Source organism: Eleutherodactylus coqui, chromosome 8 (genome assembly GCF_035609145.1).
Source record: "Eleutherodactylus coqui strain aEleCoq1 chromosome 8, aEleCoq1.hap1, whole genome shotgun sequence".
NCBI classification, from domain to species: Eukaryota; Metazoa; Chordata; class Amphibia; order Anura; family Eleutherodactylidae; genus Eleutherodactylus; species Eleutherodactylus coqui.
In genome coordinates, this window is record NC_089844.1 from 53985394 (window position 1) to 54006631 (window position 21238).

Below are 21238 nucleotides of genomic sequence, written 5' to 3' on the forward strand. Positions count from 1 at the left end.
CAGCTCCTCTCCGAAAGTGACATCATAACGCCGGGCATACAAGTCTTGTTCAGCTACGCCTCATCGGTGCGGGGAACAGTCTTAGTTCTCATCACGTTAGGGGACACATGAGAAATTACACTTTTAAGAGTTCATAATGGGAATTATATTGTAAGCTACATGCTGAAATCCTTACTGAAATCTTTAGCAATGCCTCTGAATGGCTGTTTGTCTTATCTTGTAAATGCAAAATGTAGCAATAACAGATCTATTGTGTTCTGGTCAGATGTAACAAGAAGAATACAGATACTTGCGCAACTGGTATTTTGATAAACTGATATATTACAGACATTCACGCCTGGAAAATGCTATTCGTGAAGGTAAAGGAGGGCTATCAGATGTGAGGGAATGATAATTGGAATACACTATATGACAAGATATTTTTTTTACATTTACTGATTATTTTCCATTCTTTTGGTATATATCAGACAATGATAATACCTTTTTGGTGTTTGTGGATTTATATTGATAGAAATGATATATATTTTATAGAAAAAAGGAGGTTCAGCCCATCTAAAATTATAAGATTGTATGAGGATCAAGGGACAGTTTCTCATTCTGGACATTGACGCAATAAAAAAAATGACTGATGTCTGTGAGATAATCTTTAAAATGTCTCATAGTTCTTAATAAATGTCTGTAATACTATTGCATTATAGGGCACAAGCTCTGGGCCATGTCTGACCTGTTGTACATGTGCTCCAGTCTTGTAAGACAAAATTCTGAGATGTTCCCGGGGCCTCTTATTTCTGTTTCAGCAAGGATTTCACTGTTGTATTATCATTGGTTAAGGATTAGAGATGAGCGAGTATACTCGCTAAAGGCAATTGCTCGAGCGAGCATTGCCTTTAGCGAGTATCTCCCCGCTTGAGACGGAAGGTTCGGGTGCCGGCGCCGGTGACAGGTGAGTAGCGGCAGTCAGCAGGAGGGAGCGGGGGGGGGGGGGGGGACAGACAAAGGGAGATCTCCCCTCCGTTCCGCCCCGCTCTCCCCCGCACCTCCCTGCCCGCCACCGACACCCGAACCTTCAGTCTCGAGCAATTGCCTTTAGCGAGTATACTCACTCATCTCTATTAAGGATCTGATTTTTGGCGTAAGATTCTGTTTCATTTGGTTTTGGATTCTGATTTCATACAGAAATCAATATGTAATAAGAGAATGCTTTAGGTGTTTTTCCTAGTGAGACTACACCCTGGTTTCTGTTTTCGGATTCCAAGGTTTCAATCATATTGATTCTACTTGATTGTGTTTCTTCTGGCTTAGCTTTTAATTCCCAGTCATTGTTACAAGGCTGGTATAAAGAGTCTAACATTGGCTTGTAGGAATACTGCCTTCCAATAGGTGGCGCTGCAGAGGTATTGTTCAATTCCCCTTATTTGCATATTAGATAGCGCTTCTGCACCCCTCATCTGATTGTCTGTCACACTCTGGACATCTCCAAAGTATATTGTAGTCACTTGATGCTGAGATTTCTCCCAGCTGTATCTCCTCTGTGCTATGCTAGCTTTTTCAGGATGCATCAGCATAGAATCATATGACCAGCTAGAGCCATTACCATCTCTGCCTGCAGGGAGGATATTATGATTATCACTACTTTGTATTTTTAACTAAATAAGCTACAGACCTATAAGTATGCAGGCAGAAGAATGAGCTGTGATCTCCAGTAAAACCGTGTGACAGGAGCTGTGTGATCATCAGTAATTGTGTTAGGAATTTCTGCCCCCCTCCCTCTACAATCTGTTCAGTTCACCATATAGGAATTATGCTGACTGAAAGATTGAATCCTTGAGAGAACATAAAGCCAAGTAATTTTTAGGTGGTCATAATGAGATCACATGACCTACCCGAGGGGAGGGACTCCAGGAAGTTTCAGATAGAAAGAAACAACTAACCAAGATAATACTAGCTGAGTTATACATACTGGGGGACTAGTTACATAACGAATGACAAACAAATATCATTGCTGTGGCCATTTAAACAACACCTTGTAGTATCAAAAACATGCATTTATACAGTCCACACATAAAACTTCCACAGAAAGCCTAAGTAGTACTTGTGGAAAGTTGGGGTACACTTGCCTTGGATCGTTGACCTCTCGCACATGAAAATGGCGCACCACATGTGTAGAAACTGCTCAGGAGATGTGGATTTCTTTATCTGGCTCCTGCCAGCCTTTATTTTCACAGCGCATCATATAACAACGAAATACACAGGTCATGTGAATACCTCGCCTGGGTGTGGAGTTTAGGGTCGTCTTCCCTGTCAAACTCCTGGTCTACACTAGACCCTGGGCTAGCAGCCCTTCCAGCTCCACGAATCATGCTCTCTCTCAGCCAACGTCTCTCTCAACTTGCGTGTGAGTCCAGGGTTGTCATCTCTGTTCGACTCTGGCCTTTGCTAGGCCACCAGCCTGCAGCACCTCAGCTCTGCTGTGCTGGTCCTCTCTCCTTAACTGCTTCTGGCAGGAACTGGCCCTTTTCTGGTTCCTACTCCACCCCTTTGTGTTAACCCTAGCTCCAGAAGTCCTGTCTGCAGCCCTCTACAGACCGTTCTGTGTGCTGCACTACTACATACTCCATTGAATTAATAAGGCTAAGGTTACATCATGGTTTTTCATTCTGTTGAATGTCCTGATATATATATATGTATATATATATAAATTTTTTTCATAATCTTTCAAAAACAAAACAGTACTCTTCAATGCAAAGAACATTGAAAAATGTGGAAACATTGAATGAAATATAAACAACTACTTCATACAGAGCGAAGTTAAAATTGCCACAACAGTGTTTCACATGTAAATAATGTAGCCAACAATTGCTCAAATAATACTGTCTCAGCAATTAAATCCAATGACCAATAGTCTATGTCTTCCATACTCCAGGCCTAGCAGCACATTTTCCCCCTTACCTCTTTCTTTCAGACAGTAAACCCTGACCCTAGCAGCATCGCTACCCTTTTGCCAGACTACTTCACAACTAGAGATGAGCGAGCACCAAAATGCTCGGGTGCTCGTTACTCGGGACGAAATTATTGCGATGCTCGGGGGTTCGTTTCGAGTAACGAACCCCATTGAAGTCAATGGGCGACCCGAGCATTTTTGTATATCGCCGATGCTCGCTAAGGTTTTCATTTGTGAAAATCTGGGCAATTCAAGAAAGTGATGGGAACGACACAGCAACGGATAGGGCAGGCGAGGGGCTACATGTTGGGCTGCATCTCAAGTTCCCAGGTCCCACTATTAAGCCACAATAGCGGCAAGAGTGGGCCCACCCCCCTCCCAACAATTTTTACTTCTGAAAAGCCCTCATTAGCAATGCATACCTTAGCTAAGCACCACACTACCTCCAACAAAGCACAATCACTGCCTGCATGACACTCTGCTGCCACTTCTCCTGGGTTACATGCTGACCAACCCCCCCCCCCCGCACGACCCAGTGTCCACAGCGCACACCAAACTGTCCCTGCGCAGCCTTCAGCTGCCCTCATGCCACGCCACACTCATGTCTATTTATAAGTGCGTCTGCCATGAGGAAGAACCGCAGGCACACACTGCAGAGGGTTGGCACGGCTAGGCAGCAACCCTCTTTAAAAGGGGTGGGGCGATAGCCCACAATGCTGTACAGAAGCAATGAGAAATCCAATCCTGTGCCACCGCCATCTGGAGCTGCACACGTGGGCATAGTAATGGGGAACCTATGTGCCACACACTATTCATTCTGTCAAGGTGTCTGCATGCCCCAGTCAGACCGCGGTTTTTTATAAATAGTCACAGGCAGGTACAACTCCGCAATGGGAATTCCGTGTGCACCCACAGCATGGGTGGCTCCCTGGAACCCACCGGCGGTACATAAATATATCCCATTGCATTGCCCATCACAGCTGAGGTAATGTCGTGCTTAATGCAGTTGGGCTTCGGCCCACACTGCATGCCCCAGTCAGACTGGGGTTCTTTAGAAGTGGACACATGCAGTTACAACACCGTGTGGACCGACAGCATGGGTGGCTCCGTGGAACCCACCGGCGGTACATAAATATATCCCATTGCAGTGCCCATCACAGCTGAGGTAATGTCGTGCTTAATGCAGGTGGGCTTCGGCCCACACTGCATGCCCCAGTCAGACTGGGGTTCTTTAGAAGTGGACACATGCAGTTAAAACACCGTGTGGACCGACAGCATGGGTGGCTCCCTGGAACCCACCGGCGGTACATAAATATATCCCATTGCAGTGCCCATCACAGCTGAGGTAATGTCGTGCTTAATGCAGGTGGGCTTCGGCCCACACTGCATGCCCCAGTCAGACTGGGGTTCTTTAGAAGTGGACACATGCAGTTACAACACCGTGTGGACCGACAGCATGGGTGGCTCCCTGGAACCCACCGGCGGTACATAAATATATCCCATTGCATTGCCCATCACAGCTGAGGTAATGTCGTGCTTAATGCAGGTGGGCTTCGGCCCACACTGCATGCCCCAGTCAGACTGGGGTTCTTTAGAAGTGGACACATGCAGTTACAACTCCGTGTGGACCGACAGCATGGGTGGGTGCCAGGAAGCCACCGGCGGTACATAAATATATCCCATTGCATTGCCCATCACAGCTGAGGTAATGTCGTGCTTAATGCAGGTGGGCTTCGGCCCACACTGCATGCCCCAGTCAGACTGGGGTTCTTTAGAAGTGGACACATGCAGTTACAAGTCCGTGTGGACCGACAGCATGGGTGGGTGCCAGGAAGCCACCGGCGGTACATAAATATATCCCATTGCAGTGCCCAGCACATCTGATGTAACGTCAGCTTTAATGCAGGTGGGCTAAAAATTAATTTGATTACACTGTAGGCGAGGGCCCCCAAAAATTGTTCTACCAACAGTACTAATGTACCTCAGAAAAATTGCCCATGCCCAACCAAGAGGGCAGGTGAAACCCATTAATCGCTTTGGTTAATGTGGCTTAATTGGTAACTAGGCCTGGAGGCAGCCCAGTTAAAATAAAAATTGGTTCAGGTGAAAGTTTCAACGCTTTAATGAGCATTGAAACGTATAAAAATTGTTTAGAAAAATTATATGACTGAGCCTTGTGGGCCTAAGAAAAATTGCCCGTTCGGCGTGATTAAGTGAGGTTTCAGGAGGAGGAGCAGGAGGAGGAGGAGGAATATTATACACAGGTTGATGAAGCAAAAAGGTCCCCGTTTTTGATGGTGATAGAGAACGATGCTTCCATCCGTGGGTGCAGCCTACGTATTGCTTAGGTATCGCTGCTGTCCGCTGGTGAAGAAGAGAAGTCTGGGGAAATCCAGGCTTTGTTCATCTTGATGAGTGTAAGCCTGTCGGCACTGTCAGTTGACAGGCGGGTACGCTTATCCGTGATGATTCCCCCTGCCGCACTAAACACACTCTCTGACAAGACGCTAGCCGCAGGACAAGCAAGCACCTCCAGGGCATACAGCGCGAGTTCAGGCTACGTGTACAGCTTCGACACCCAGTAGTTGTAGGGGGCAGAGGCATCACCGAGGACGGTCGTGCGATCGGCTACATACTCCCTCACCATCCTTTTACAGTGCTCCCGCCAACTCAGCCTTGACTGGGGACCGGTGATACAGTCTTGCTGGGGAGCCAGAAAGCTGGCAAAGGCCTTGGATAATGGTCCCCTGCCTGCGCTGTACATGCTGCCTGATCTCTGCGCCTCCCCTGCTACCTGGCCCTCGGAACTGCGCCTTCTGCCACTAGCGCTGTCGGATGGGAAGTTTACCATCAGTTTGTCCACCAGCGCCCTGTGGTATAGCATCATTATGGAACCCCTTTCCTCTTCGGGAATGAGAGTGGAAAGGTTCTCCTTATACCGTGGGTCGAGCAGTGTGTACACCCAGTAATCCGTAGTGGCCAGAATGCGTGTAACGCGAGGGTCACGAGAAAGGCATCCTAACATGAAGTCAGCCATGTGTGCCAGGGTACCTGTACGCAACACATGGCTGTCCTCACTAGGAAGATCACTTTCAGGATCCTCCTCCTCTGGCCATACACGCTGAAAGGATGACAGGCAAGCAGCATGTGTACCCTCAGCAGTGGGCCAAGCTGTCTCTTCCCCCTCCTCCTCATGCTCCTCCCCCTCCTCCTCCTCTGGCCATACACGCTGAAAGGATGACAGGCAAGCAGCATGTGTACCCTCAGCAGTGGGCCAAGCTGTCTCTTCCCCCTCCTCCTCATCCTCCTCATGTTCCTCCTCCTCCTCCTCAACGCGCTGAGATATAGACATGAGGGTGCTCTGACTATCCAGCGACATACTGTCTTCCCCCGCCTCCGTTTCTGAGTGCAAAGCGTCTGCCTTTATGCTTTGCAGGGAACTTCTCAAGAGGCATAGCAGAGGAATGGTGACGCTAATGATTGCAGCATCCCCGCTCAGCATCTGGGTAGACTCCTCAAAGTTTCCAAGGACCTGGCAGATGTCTGCCAACCAGGCCCACTCTTCTGTAAAGAATTGAGGAGGCTGACTCCCACTACGCCGCCCATGTTGGAGTTGGTATTCCGCAATAGCTCTATACTGCTCATAGAGCCTGGCCAACATGTGGAGCGTAGAGTTCCACTGTGTGGGCACGTCGCACAGCAATCGGTGCACTGGCAGATGAAACCGATGTTGCAGGGTCCGCAGGGTGGCAGCGTCCGTGTCGGAGTTGCGGAAATGTGCGCTGACCCGGCGCACCTTTCCGCGCAGGTATGACAAGTGTGGGTAGCTTTTCAGAAAGCGCTGAACCACCAAATTAAAGACATAGGCCAGGCATGGCACGTGCGTGAGGCTGCCGAGCTGCAGAGCCTCCACCAGGTTACGGCCGTTGTAACACACGACCATGCCCGGTTGGAGGCTCAGCGGCGCAAGCCAGCGGTCGGTCTGCTCTGTCAGACCCTGCAGCAGTTCGTGGGCCATGTGCCTCTTCTCTCCTAAGCTGAGTAGTTTCAGCACGGCCTGCTGACGCTTGCCCACCGCTGTGCTGCCACGCAGCGCGACACCGGAGGCTGGCGACGTGCTGCTGTTGCTGACACATCTTGATTGCGAGACAGAGGTTGCGTAGGAGGAGGAGGAGGAGGGTGGTTTAGTGGAGGAAGCATACACCGCCGCAGATACCACCACCGAGCTGGGGCACGCAATTCGGGGGGTGGGTAGGACGTGAGCGGTCCCAGGCTCTGACTCTGTCCCAGCCTCCACTAAATTCACCCAATGTACCGTCAGGGAGATATAGTGGCCCTGCCCGCCTGTGCTTGTCCACGTGTCTGTTGTTAAGTGGACCTTGGCAGTAACCGCGTTGGTGAGGGCGCGTACAATGTTGCGGGAGACGTGGTCGTGCAGGGCTGGGACGGCACATCGAGAAAAGTAGTGGTAACTGGGAACTGAGTAGCGCGGGGCCGCCGCTGCCATCATGCTTTTGAAAGCCTCCGTTTCCACAAGCCTATACGGCAGCATCTCCAGGCTGATCAATTTGGCAATGTGCACGTTTAACGCTTGAGCGTGCGGGTGCGTGGCGGCGTACTTGCGCTCAAACAGTGGCGCTAGCGATGTCTGGACGCTGCGCTGAGAGACATTGCTGGATGGGGCCGAGGACAGCGGAGGTGAGGGTGTGGGTGCAGGCCAAGAGACGGTAGTGCCTGTGTCCTCAGAGGGGGGTTGGATCTCAGTGGCAGGTTGGGGCACAGGGGGAGAGGCAGTGGTGCAAACCGGAGGCGGTGAACGGCCTTCGTCCCACCTTGTGGGGTGCTTGGCCAACATATGCCTGCGCATGCTGGTGGTGGTGGCTCCCCAGCTGATCTTGGCGCGACAAAGGTTGCACCCCACTGTTCGTCGGTCCTCAGGCGTCTCTGTGAAAAACTGCCACACCTTAGAGCACCTTGACCTCTGCAGGGTGGCATGGCGCGAGGGGGCGCTTTGGGAAACAGTTGGTGGATTATTCGGTCTGGCCCTGCCTCTACCCCTGGCCACCGCACTGGCTCGGCCTGTGCCCACACCCTGACTTGGGCCTCCGCGTCCTCGCCCGTGTCCACGTCCTATAGGCCTACCCCTACCCCTCAGCATGGTGTATTACCAGTAGTGCAGAAACAGAACGCTGTAATTAAATGTGCCGCTTATTGGCCTGTGGTTGGAGGCTGACTTCGCATACGGAACGCCAGGAAATAATTTTGCGCAAGCCGGCCGTAACACTTAGCTGGCTGCGTATGAATTAGGAGGACTACTACACCCAGCACAGACCCAGAACACTGAGGACAGTCACAGGCAGCCCAAATAGATTTTTTTCCCCAAATGTTTTTGCAAAGGCCCACTGCCTATATTCAATCAATATATGTCTTCTCTCTCTGCGTCACCGCTACTGGCCCTGGAGTATGTCAAATAACTGCAGAGTGTTGCACTGTGGACTGGAATACAGCGGTGATTTAAAGGAGATGTCTCGAGGCAGCAGTGAAATATTTTTTTTGCCCAGTCCCCCTTCTTCAGCATACATTACTAAGTACCAATGTAAATGGCTTTTAAAGCCGGTTCCTACTTACAGTTCTGGCGTTTCATGAACTTATAAAAAGTTTCCCAAAGATGGCCGCCGCTTCTTCTCCCTGCGCTTGCTTCAGCCCGACGTGCTCGCTCCCGAGACGTCGGTCACGCTTCGTTTTAGCAGGGAGCTGTCCAGTGCTGATCCTTTCCCCCTGCATAAGTAATCCAGGCTTCGTAATAGCAGGGAGCTGTCCAGTGCTGAATTCTCAGCAGAAGGTACTGTAATGCCTCCCTGCAATTCACTTTCCACTGTTTTAGATGAAATAGTTTTTTCACCTAAATATATGTGTGTGTATATATGCGTGTACACATTTTATATATATATATATATATATATATATAGATAGATATATATAGTATACGTGTGTATGAGTATACGCATACGCGTATTCGTGAGTGTATATATACACACACATTATATATATATATATATATATATGTACATATATATATATATATATATATATATATACCCACACGTGTTTGTATATGTGTGTGTATGTGTGTATATATATATATATATATATATATGTGTGTGTGTATGTGTGTATATATATATATGTGTGAGTGTATGTGTGTGTGTGTGTGTGTGTGTGTGTGTGTGTGTATGTGTATGTGCATGTGTATGTGTATGTGCATGTGTATATATGTATGTGTGTGTATATATGTGTATGTGTGTGTGTGCATGTATATATATGTATGTGTGTGTATATATGTGTATGTGTGTGTGTGCATGTATATATATATATGTATGTGTGTGTATGCATGTATGTGTGTGTATGCGAGTGTATGCATGTATGCGTGTATGTATGTATGTATAGGCCCCGGCGGCAGGCTCCGGAGGCACGGCGGGCAGCATCGGGGGCACGGCGGCAGCATCGGGGGCACGGCGGCAGCATCGGGGGCACAGCGGCAGGCTCCGGAGGCACGGCGGGCAGCATCGGGGGCACGGCGGGAGGCTCGGGGGGCACGGCGGGAGGCTCGGGGGGCACGGCGGCAGCATCGGGGGCACAGCGGCAGCATCGGGGGCACGGCGGCAGCATCGGGGGCACGGCGGCAGCATCGGGGGCACGGCGGCAGCATCGGGGGCACAGCGGCAGGCTCCGGAGGCACGGCGGGCAGCATCGGGGGCACGGCGGCAGCATCGGGGGCACGGCGGGAGGCTCGGGGGGCACAGCGGCAGCATCGGGGGCATGGCGGCAGGCTCGGGGGGCACGGCGGCAGCATCGGGGGCACGGCGGCAGCATCGGGGGCACGGCGGCAGGCTCGGGGGGCACAGCGGCAGCATCGGGGGCACGGCGGCAGCATCGGGGGCACAGCGGGAGGCTCGGGGGGCACGGCGGCAACATCGGGGGCACGGTGGCAGCATCGGGGGCACGGCGGCAGCATCGGGGGCACAGCGGGAGGCTCAGGGGGCACGGCGGCAGCTTCGGGGGCACGGCGGCAGCATCGGGGGGCACAGCGGCGAGATCAGGGGCACGGCGGTGGGCTCCGGGGCACGGCGGTGGGCTCCGGGGCACGGCGGTGGGATCCGGGGCACGGCGGTGGGCTCAGGGGCCGGGCGGTGGGGTCAGGGGCCGGGCGGTGGGCTACGGGGCCGGGCGGTGGGCTACGGGGCAGGGCGGTAGGCTAACACATCACCCCCGACCCCTCACTTACATGGGCGGCTTCTAGGCAGGGCGTCTCGGCTGGGCTTCTCTTCTCCGCTCGGCTGGGCTGCTGAAGTTTCTGCACCTTTCTCTAACAGAGGATGGTAGCAGAATGGCCGCTCAAGCGCGCTCCCGAGAGGTTACAGCTCGTCTGCGCATGCGCAGAGGAGCTGTAGCGGCTAACACACTGAAGCGGCTCGTGCTGAGCAGAAGACCGGACTGCGCAAGCGCGTCTAAAAAAGCAAGCCGCCAGCGAATTTAGACGGAACCATGGAGACGAGGACGCTAGCAACGGAGCAGGTAAGTGGAATAACTTCTGTATGGCTCATTTTTAATGCACGATGTACATTACAAAGTGCATTAATATGGCCATACAGAAGTGTATAACCCCACTTGATTTCGCGAGACAACCCCTTTAACAGCCAACAGAGAGCCAGCAAATAATTTTGCGCAAGCCTGCTGTAACACTTAGCTGGCTGCGTATGAATTAGGAGGACTACTACACCCAGCAGAGACCCAGAACACTGAGGACAGTCACAGGCAGCCCAAATAGATTTTTTTCCCCAAATGCTTTTGCAAAGGCCCACTGCCTATATTCAATCAATATGTCTTCTGTCCCTGCCTCACAATATATGTGTTCTGTCCCTGCCTCACAATATATGTCTTCTCTCCCTGCCTCACCACCACTACTGGCCCTGCACTATGTCTAATTACTGCAGGGCGCAATGCTCTGCACGGCCGATATACAAAAAAAAAAATGTGCAACACTGCAAAAAGCAGCCTCCACAGTACTGCACACTGTTAGATGTGGCCCTAAGAAGGACTGTTGGGGTTCTTGAAGCCCTAAATACTCCTAACGCTCTCCCTATAGCAGCTCCGGCACCAACAGCACTTTATCTCAACTATGTCAGAACAAATCTGTGGCGAGCCGCAGGAGGGGCCGATTTTTATACTCGGGTGACACCTGATCTCCCCAGCCACTAACTGCAGGGGGGTGGTATAGGGCTTGAACGTCGCAGGGGGAAGTTGTAATGCCTTCCCTGTCTTTCTATTGGCCAGAAAAGCGCGCTAACGTCTCAGAGATGAAAGTGAAAGTAACTCGAACATCGCGTGGTACTCGTCACGAGTAACGAGCATCTCGAACACGCTAATACTCAAACGAGTATCAAGCTCGGACGAGTACGTTCGCTCATCTCTATTCACAACTACTTTTACAGAACCTGTGTCCACCCCTTCTCTACCATTCATTCTAGCACCAGTTTTCTCCTCCCTCTAAAATCAAATCTAAATTACATCTACACTGCTCAGTACAGCTGTAGTGTCCTACATAATAATGATATATCTGTGTGTATACTACAGACAGTTGGAGATTAGAATCTGCAGTTTTTTCCATGTGCAGTGTTTAGTACGCAGCATAATAACAGGATCCTCTGAACAGCTCACAGAGAACTGACAACTACCACGTTTCCCCGAAAATAAGACAGTGTCTTATATTAATTTTTGTTCAAAAAGGTTTAACTTTTTTACATGTATAGCTGCCTGGACACTATTTAAATTGACTTTTTAAAATTAACTGTTAGCAGGGCTTAATTTTGGAGTGGGACTTATATTTCAAGCATCCTTAAAAAGCCTGAAAAATCATTTTGCATCCTGAAAAATTCTGGAAAATCATGCTATGTCTTATTTTCAGGGAAACGGGGTAGATATACAGCTTGCAAAGAGGAAAACTGGAGATAAAAGGAAATCTAAAAATGTTGTTATTCCACATGTGCCTCACATGCACACACAACATGAAAGGTTAAGTGGTTAGGTATACTTTAGGTTATCGTAGCATGTTACATTTCCAGCTGATGGTCGCTACATACTCACATAATCTTGTTTTATACAGTTTTGGATTAGAAAGATAAAAAGAAACCTCATAAAAGGGTGAGCGTAGAATAAATAGAAGGCAGCACAATAGGTTAGCATAATTACTTGTTCAACATACTACATATTAAGAAAAGACTAAATATTTTCATTGTGATGGTATTTTAAGATTTTCTGCATTATTACAGAAGACCTCCATCTCTCCAAGGTTGCCTACCCAGATCTAAATGATTAATATGACAGCAGACGGAATCTTAATTATCTGACTGATATTATGACAGAATGAATTACAATGATTTCACTAATGACCTTACGACAGACTGGATCATAATTATACTGCTGACAATATGACAGCATCAGATGGAGATGTTTTACTATTTCTTTTACTTCTTCATGCTGCACATATAACACATAGTAGAATACTACATTTAGGTAAATGTAAAGTGCTGCCAGTTCACTTCTATTGAGGGCTGGTTGATAGAAGACAGGAAACATACACTAAATGCAGTGTCAGACTAGGGTGCCTAGGGCCTAGCAGTAGAATTCATTATTGGGACCACTGAACAAGCTACATGCAAATATATATTGGAGGTGTTGTATGCTAACTATCCATATGTACTGTGCATTGTGCCATTCATGTAGGGGCTCACTCCTGGCTCAGGGGCCATTGGGGAATTCACCTGTTTCCCTGTGGGCCAGTCTGAGTAAATGCATTGCAACTTGCCTGATTTTTGAGATTTTACAGATTTGTATGCATTATTTAGCTGCAGATCTCTATATGCAAATCACATGGCGGCTCTGTCAAGGTTTGTGTGCATGTCCCCTAATGATGCATACCAGGACTGTAACAAGGGGGCGCCCTCTACAGCTAGAGGAAAGAAGGTTTCTACACCGATATAGAAGGAGGTTCTTCAGGGGGCGTAACTATAGAAGGTGCAGGGAATGCGGTTGCACCCGGGCCCAGAAGCCTTAGGGGGCCCCTAAGGCCTCTCTTCTCCATATTGGGAGCCCAGTACTATGAAAAAATCATTATAGTTGGGAGCCCTGTTACAGGTTTGGCATCGGGGCCCAGAATCTTCAAGTTACGCCTCTAGGGTTCTTTACTATAAGAGCAGTGAGACTATGGAACTCTCTGCCTGAGGACGTGGTGATGGTAAATTCGATAAAAGAGAACAAGGGGCCTGGACGGCTTTCTTGAGTGATACAATGTTATATTATCATTACTAACTTTAGAAGGGTTGTTGATCCGGGGATTATTCCGATTGCCAGAAAGGAAGGAGTTTTTTCCCCTAAATAAGAAAAATTGGCTTCTACCTCATTTTTATTTTTTTTTTGCCTTCCTCTGGATCAACATTGGGAGTAATAGGCTAAACTGGATTGGCAAATGTCTTTTTTCAGCCTTCGATATTATGTTGGCAGGACATGAAGCATGGGAAGCCCCTAGAGGCCCAGAGCTTTAGAGAACTTCTTAAGCACGCAAACATCACTTTAGGTAAACACAGTGATTTGCACTTTTGCTAGTTATCACATTGGTGATTACATAAGTACAAGTTGTTTGAAAAGCTAGTGCCCATTAAGGTTTTAATTTCCTAATAGTGGGAATTTCCACGTTATCTATTATTTAGATGACACTAGCTTTATTGACTAGTTTATGGAGCTGAGCTTTTAATGGTGTGTTCTATTATGATGGCATTATAAATAGAGATGAGCGAGCGTATTTGGTAAGGACAGATACTCGAGCGAGTATCATCCTTACCGAGTACCTGCCTGCTCACCCACAAAGATTCGGGTGTCGGCGGGGGTGAGCAAGAGGGAGCGGGGGGAAGAGACAGATCTCCTACCCATTCCCCGCCACTCTCCCCCGTCGCCCCATGCTGGCACCTGAATCTTTGCAGGCGAGCAGGCAGGTACTCGGTAAGGATGATACTCGCTTGATGTTTGGTCATTGGCCCGCATTTATACTGAACGAGTATCGTTCACTTTCGCTCATTTGAACGATTTTTTGAACCATTATCATTTCATCTAAAAGCAACCTCAAGTCCAGCTGAAGAATAAACCCAGAAACCCGAGTCTATAGACCAAGGCACACAGCATTGTGACCTCGCAATTATTTACTTTCATACTGTACATGATTAGAAGTCAATAAACATCAGTCAGTAGACATCTAACCTGCATCACAGCCTTTGTGTAGAAGTACTTTCCACATAATGCATACATAACATTTACAGATATTTACATCTTGGCTGACATCGTAGTTGGCAAATGTTTGTATGTTTGAGATTTCCAACTTCCTTGAAGTGTAGCAGTGCAGCACTTGACTCCTTTTCTCTGCATCTTGTCAGCAATTCCCAACTTGAAAGCATCACAAGATATGGCATGGCAAGGAGATGGTGTCCTAAAAGAAAGACAACCGTATGACCCATAGACATGGCTGTAGAAACTAGAATAATGGACCAATGTGCCTTGTGTTGTAGCCTAGTATACCTTGTTACATGAACATATTGATATCTATGTATGTATTGTGATGGCCAGTGTTTTTGCTTATTACTATCATTTCATCTATTGTTGCTTGCAGTAAGAGAAGTTTTAGGGCTACAGACTTTCTGCTACTATTTGTGATGATAGAACTTTTCTGGAGGTATTTATAAAAATAGATAAAAGTACCTTTACATGGGGCGGTTCTCTCCCAAATTGCTTGAAGTCGCAATTTTTTACATTCACTGACAGGACACTGAGTGAGAAACCACTTAGTTGCTAGTCACTTTGTTTCAGCTCACTTAAGCGAAGCAGCTAGTGAGCAACTTCTCGCCAAGGACTCAGTCAGAGGGGCGTTTTTATGTGCAAATTTATGTGCGTGAAAACGTGTGCGTAAAAAAAATTGCGTGACCGAAGTGGGCGTCACGCTGAAAAAACGCACATAAAGTGCGCTGCCTGTAATCCCCTGCTGTGGCTGTGACAGCTGCAGCAGGGGATTCCTTGGATGCGAAACCCCTGGATGCTGTCACATCCAGGGGTTTCAGCTTTGGTCAATGGGGCCGGCTGGAGCAGTGGCGGCCCCATTGACATACAGAGAAGATCGCAATCCTCTGCCACAGCTGTGACAGCTGTGGCAGAGGACCGCAATGCTATCCCAATGAATTCAATGGAGCTGGCACTACAGCCAGCTCTATTAAAAGCAATGGGCTGCAGGGATTTTTCGGGGAAGGGCTTTAAATATAAGGCCTTCCCTGAAAATCATCTCTAACATGTGTAAAAAATATATACTCACCTGTCCGCAGCTGCTGGGGCTCAGACGCATCCAGCCAGGTCTTCTCCCTGCACTGCTCTGAAGTGCTTTCAGCAGGCGGGGATATTAAATCCCCACCTGCTGAAACAGCTGCCTCTGATTGGCTGAACACTGTAACTAATCAGAGGCAGCTCTTAGTCATTCAATAGTACCAGAGTCCCAGCTGTGCCAGAGGATCGCGATCTTCCCTGTGCGTTCTCAATGGTGCCAGTGCCTTATTTCACCATTGAAAACATACGGAGAAGATTGTGATCCTCTGCCACAGCTGTGACAGCTATTGCAAGGGATTCCTTCATCCCGACGGGGACCGTGGGGATGAAGGAATCGCTTGCCACAGCTGTCACTGCTGTGGCAGAGGACTGCGTTGTTCTCCCATTGCTTTTAATGGGACCGGCGTTGCTGCCACCCCATTGAAAGCAATGGGATGCAGGCAACCCCTGCAGTGATTTTCGGGGAAGTGCTTGAAATATAAACCCTTCCCTGAAAATAAGCCCAAGCTGCTTGGAAAAAAAAAATTATATATCACACACATCATCTTCTCCCAAGCACTCTTCTGAAGCATGTTTGCCTCCAGAAAGCACTGCGTCTGATTTGGTTGAGCGCTGTGTCCAATCAGAGGCAGCACTCAGCCATTCATTGAATGACAGCTGAGCACTGCCTCTGATTGGTCACAGTACTCAGCCGATAAGACGCAGCACAGGCATTCTTTACATGCAGCACGGACTTTGCAGATGTACGCATGTACTATCTTTTGCAGCTGCAAAGACTTTGCGCCTGTAAAAAAACGGACATGTGAACGCTACATAGGAAACGAATGGTTCAAATAGACATATTTTTTATGCACATAGGCACGCGCAAAAAACACTCGTCTGACTTCGGTCTTCGTGTGAATGGAGACTAGTGGACGGTAGATATCTGCAATGCGCGCCACCTCCATTCACTGAATGATGATCCTTCCAGTGTGAAATCACAGAAGCGACAGTCATCCCATGTATAGGTGTCTTAAAGAAATAATTAAAAAGATGAAGTTGAGTGTGTCCAAATAGAGAAAGATAAGGTGTTCTATGGCCAAGGATAAAAGTAGTGGAGATAGTAGGGGAGGGTATGCCTGCCTGGTTCTGAAGCTATTGGAACCATTGTGGGACTGTGTTTAATACTTTTATCCAGCTTATAAAGAACCTGGGGAGGTATTTACATGACAGAACCTCAAACAAGTACTTCTAGGAGGCAATAAAAGAACTTAAATCTGTTCATTATTAACAAGACATCCAGCTGTTAACTGGGATGTAGCCAGAAGAAACCACATATATTATCCACACACTTTACTTCAAGAGCTTAGCTAGTAGCTGTGCTAGGGTAGCAGAGAATCCTTTAGCCATATGATGAGTGCAGCACTATTCTGGTTTGCAAGGTTTGTTGGACTGCCCACTAAGGACCACGCCAATGTGCACTCTCTCATTTATGGAAATTAAGCCCTCACGTGTGACTAGTATTTTCCTATTAGTGATTCTATAATAATAAAGAGGGGAAAAAATACATAAAATGTGGCAGGTGAATTGAGCAGACAAGGTTATAAGACTGAACATTGATATCAACAAGTACGTAAAATTGGTCAGGCTAGCTTCTTTTTATGTTGGTTTCCCACGGGTCGGTTTCACCGCAGGAATCTCGCAGTTTTGCCGCAACGGAAAAAACATGACATTTCCGCGGGAGGGGAGAGCGGGGGGAAAGAGAGGGGAGATCTCTCTCTCCCTCTCTTCCCCCTGCTCACTCCCGGAACTCACCGCTCACCCGGCATCCGAATCTTTTCTTCTGAGCGGGCAGGTACTCGCTAAGGACAATACTCGCTCGAGTAATTGTCCTTAGCGAGTATGCTTGCTCATCTCTATTAAGAATGTTAAGGGCGCCCTAGGGATCCTAGATAGCCTGGAAGAACTCTTTTGTATTGTTAAGGAATACTGCTAGATATTCAAGTGAGCGAATGTCCTTGAGTCTAGCATACAGATCTATTTGGGATGGCAGAGCTGTTTTGCAAAAAGTGTCTTTGCTGCTGGACAAATATGAAGGAGCAGCCTGGTGGACACTTTGTTAAGGCGTTTGGCCTAGTAGATAAGGGAGAGGATAAGTTCTCAGTCAAGCTTCGGACTTCACTCCAAAAGGGAGTCAAAAGAGAACATTCCCAGTAGATATGAAACTGGGTACCATTGCCATACCAAAGGGGTTGTCTGGGATTTTTTTTTTCTGAAAAGTGTTTCCCTGGCAAGAAAGCAACAAACTGTTATATATTCCCCTCTCCTTGCTCCCTACTGTGTGCTGCTCTGGGTTTCTCCCATGACACCATGTTTACAGGTTGCAACGGCCAGCCTATAGGCCATGAAAGGCTGCTGCAACCAATGATAGAGCTCAGTGCTCAAACGCTGAGCTTGGTAACTGGCTGCAGCAGACTGTAACGTCCCATACAGTACAGTACAGTAAATACTACTACCATAATGACTCCACAAGAGCCGGGAAAAACATGAAGTAGTCAGAGACTTATTATTTCAAACATCAACTTTCTGGTATAATTTTCTCCAGTTTCTGGTGTAAATCATACATAAATGTGTCAAGGTGGGGCGACCATGCTCCCTCCCAATAAGTCTCGCCCCTGTTTCTAAAAAGTGAGGTTGAGAAGTGTAAAGGTCAAAAAGTTGCACAGGCGATACTTATAACAAAATTTATGACTTTTGAGAAATCCCCACCGTAGAGTTTTATCAGTGCTACAATGTCATCATGTGCTGCCTCTTACCTCTGTCTTGGTGCAGACAGCCTTTTAAAAACATCATCTTTACAGACCTTCTTTTTCATAGATCTTGGGAGCTGTGGATCAGCTAAAATGATGTAAAAAAAATGATGTCATTACTCTGTTTTCTCTGTACTGCGGATGGTCGCGGTGAGCCGCCGTCGGATGTGCACATTACAGACTTTTTTGGAATCAATTTTTTTCCTGCGCTGTCGTTAGGTGAAGACGTGGAATCTGTGACCTATCCGCAATGTCAATTGCGGATGGGCCGCAGGTCAGACAGATTCCCTTGACTTCAATGCAAGCCATTCGTGTAGACATCGCACAAAAATAGAGCATGTATGACTTTTCCTCCGCTCGTGGAGACAGCAATTGGTTTCTGCGAGTGTGCAAGAAGTGTTTTCTCATAGCATGCTATGAAGGTATTTGCTGCGTATCTGTGGTGCAAATCTGTTGGTGTGTACCTTGGAGGGTATCTCAGCACTCATGAAACTGAAGCAGATGCACTTGGAGAAGCACAGCTGCTCCACGAAGAGAAAGAAGAAGCCCCGCAGGGCTTGGGGATTTCCCCAGAGCAGGGACAGTGAGCGGAGCTATGGGGGGTTTCCCCAGTGCAGGGAGAGACGGAGCTGGGCTATGGGGAAACCCCTGTTAGCTCCGCTCACTGTCCCTACGTGGGGGAAATCCCCCGTACCAGCACTGTCTCTCTCTGCTATGGAGAATCCCAAGAGCTTCCCTTGAGAGCGTGGAAGGAGGGGGCGAGGCTAGAGTGACCTGCCCCCTAGCCCCTGCCCTCCATGGGGATTCTCTGTGAGAATCCAGCCACTCCCCCTCTCTCTCCCCACTATAGGAATACCCCCCTGCTTACAGCAGTACATTTAAAAGGTGCTGCCCAGAAGCACCTTTTAAATGTCAATTGATTGATGAACCCGCTATATCAATCAAAGACTAAGGTCTTACAAAAACAATGTTTGCTCCACCTAAATCGGGTAATTATGCATGTTTGAACTGCGCAAGTTGAGATACTTTTTGGCATCCGTTAACGGGACAGGTGTTTAAAATCAACGACCGTTATACATGTAAATCCTCGTACGTTATCTACTTAATTACATGCCCATATGGTAAAGCGTATGTGGGAGAGAGAGTGCAGGAGGTACGTGCAAGAATATCTAAACACAAAAGCACAATAAGAAATAAAACGGAAGGTTTACCAATACTAAAACATTTTATTAGCCAGTTGCACTATGTAATCATTGATCATGTACCTCTCCTTGAGAGAGGTGGTGACCGTTTTGCTCTCCTAAAAAAGAAAGAATTAAAGTGGATATCTACCTTGGACACATTACAACTAGAGATGAGTGCCTTATTCGAGTATCTGCCCGCTCGTCTCTAAAGATTCGGGTGCCGGCGCGGGTGACAGTTGCGGCGGTGAGCAGGGGGAGCGGGGGGGGGGGGGGGGAGTGAGAGAGAGATCTCCCCGCTCTCCCCCGCCCCCTGCCGGCACCCGAATCTTTAGAGACGAGCGGGCAGGTACTCGAATAAGCCACTGCTCGCTCAAGTAGTTTGCCTTATCGAGTATGCTCGCTCATCTCTAATTACAACCCAATGGGCTGTTTTATTCTTATTTTTTGTTTTGTAGGTTTTTCTGTTGCTGTCCCTCAGATTCTGTTTCCTGGTATAATTTACTGTTTTGGTACACAGTCTCTGTTGGATTCTACTAGATTGATCACCTAGGGGACTATTGTTGTAAGTCCACCAGGGAAGGAAAAAAGCTATTGATACAAATATCTGTAAAGTTTATAGTAAATTGGGTTTTGCAAGGATTTCCTTAAAAGTGTTGTTTTCTTTCTCCTATACCGTATGTGGATTGTAGGGGAATTGATTTACAAATGGTGGAATGACATTGTGCCCTATCCTTCGGGTAGGGATTAATATGGATCTGATATGTAGTTAAACCATTCCCATAATAATTTTGACACAATAGTAATTTAATATATAGGTTGTGATGGACTCAGTAGATATAGGATTTTTCCCGTTTCACCATTTACCAATGAACACACTGCTAGTATAGCGCACATAATCATATCGCATACTACCATTAATGAATGGTTGTGCTATCAGTGTAGCGCATGCGCAGCCGGACTGTGTGCTAATATATGTGAAGGGATTTGCCATTGACGTGGCGCAGGCGCAGTCACACTATGCGCCTGTAACGTACATGTTTATGAGGGTTCACCGGATAGCTCTACCGCGGGAATGTGTCATTTCCACGCATGCACATGATAGGATTATGTCTAGAGATGAGCGAGTATACTCTCTAAGGCACATTACTCGAGCGAGTAGTGCCTTAACCGAGTATCTCCCCGCTCGTCTCTAAAGATTCGGGAGCCGGCGCGGGTGACAGGTGAGTTGCGGTGGGGAGCGGGGGGAGAGAGGGAGAGAGAGATCTCCCCTCCATTCCTCCCCGCTCTCCCCCGCCGGCCCCCGAATCTTTAGAGACGAGCGAGGAGATACTCGGCTAAGGCACTACTCGCTCGAGTAATGTGCTTTAGCGAGTATACTCGCTCATCCCTAATTATGTCGTATGATCTATCCTTAGGCGAGGGATGGCGAGAGCGTTTGATGCTCTCACATGCGCACATTATAGATATGACGTGGTTTGATGTAGTTCTCATCACGCACTAAAGTGACTAACTTGCTTGAGTAATGAGGGGATATCTTTAACCCTTTGGATGATAGGTGGGGATCCAGCAGAGATAGGAAACTTTTTCACTGTGAGTAAAGGCTGTATTAGCCATGAGTGGGTTAACTGGATTGTAATTATGTAAATTAACTGAAACATCTGTGATAATAGACAGCAACACACCTCCTTACAGCTGTAATTGTTTTTCTAATTTGTGTGTATGTATTTATATGTGGCATTTGTCAATGATGACTGAGCTTGAAGAAGACCTCTGTATGTAGGTCGAAACGTTGCCGATTCATCTTTTAACACGCTCGTCTGATTTTGCCCTTAGGGCAATTTCAGACGCCCGTATATCCAACTACGTTCGCCGGTACAGAGTGTAATTGCGCATGAATGAGGTTCTTT

General features: G+C 47.8%; 1 protein-coding gene across 1 annotated transcript in view; it reads right to left on the reverse strand.

Moving 5' to 3' along the window:
• The window catches only part of LOC136577475 (uncharacterized), a 229887-nt gene that overhangs the window by 17604 nt on the left and 191045 nt on the right, over positions 1-21238 (reverse strand). The window contains exons 13-14 of the mRNA XM_066577376.1: positions 18154-18235; positions 14319-14477 (exon numbers count right to left, since the gene is read on the reverse strand). Of these exons, the coding sequence (XP_066433473.1) occupies positions 14319-14477; positions 18154-18235 (241 nt within the window). The remainder of the gene's footprint in view (positions 1-14318; positions 14478-18153; positions 18236-21238) is intronic.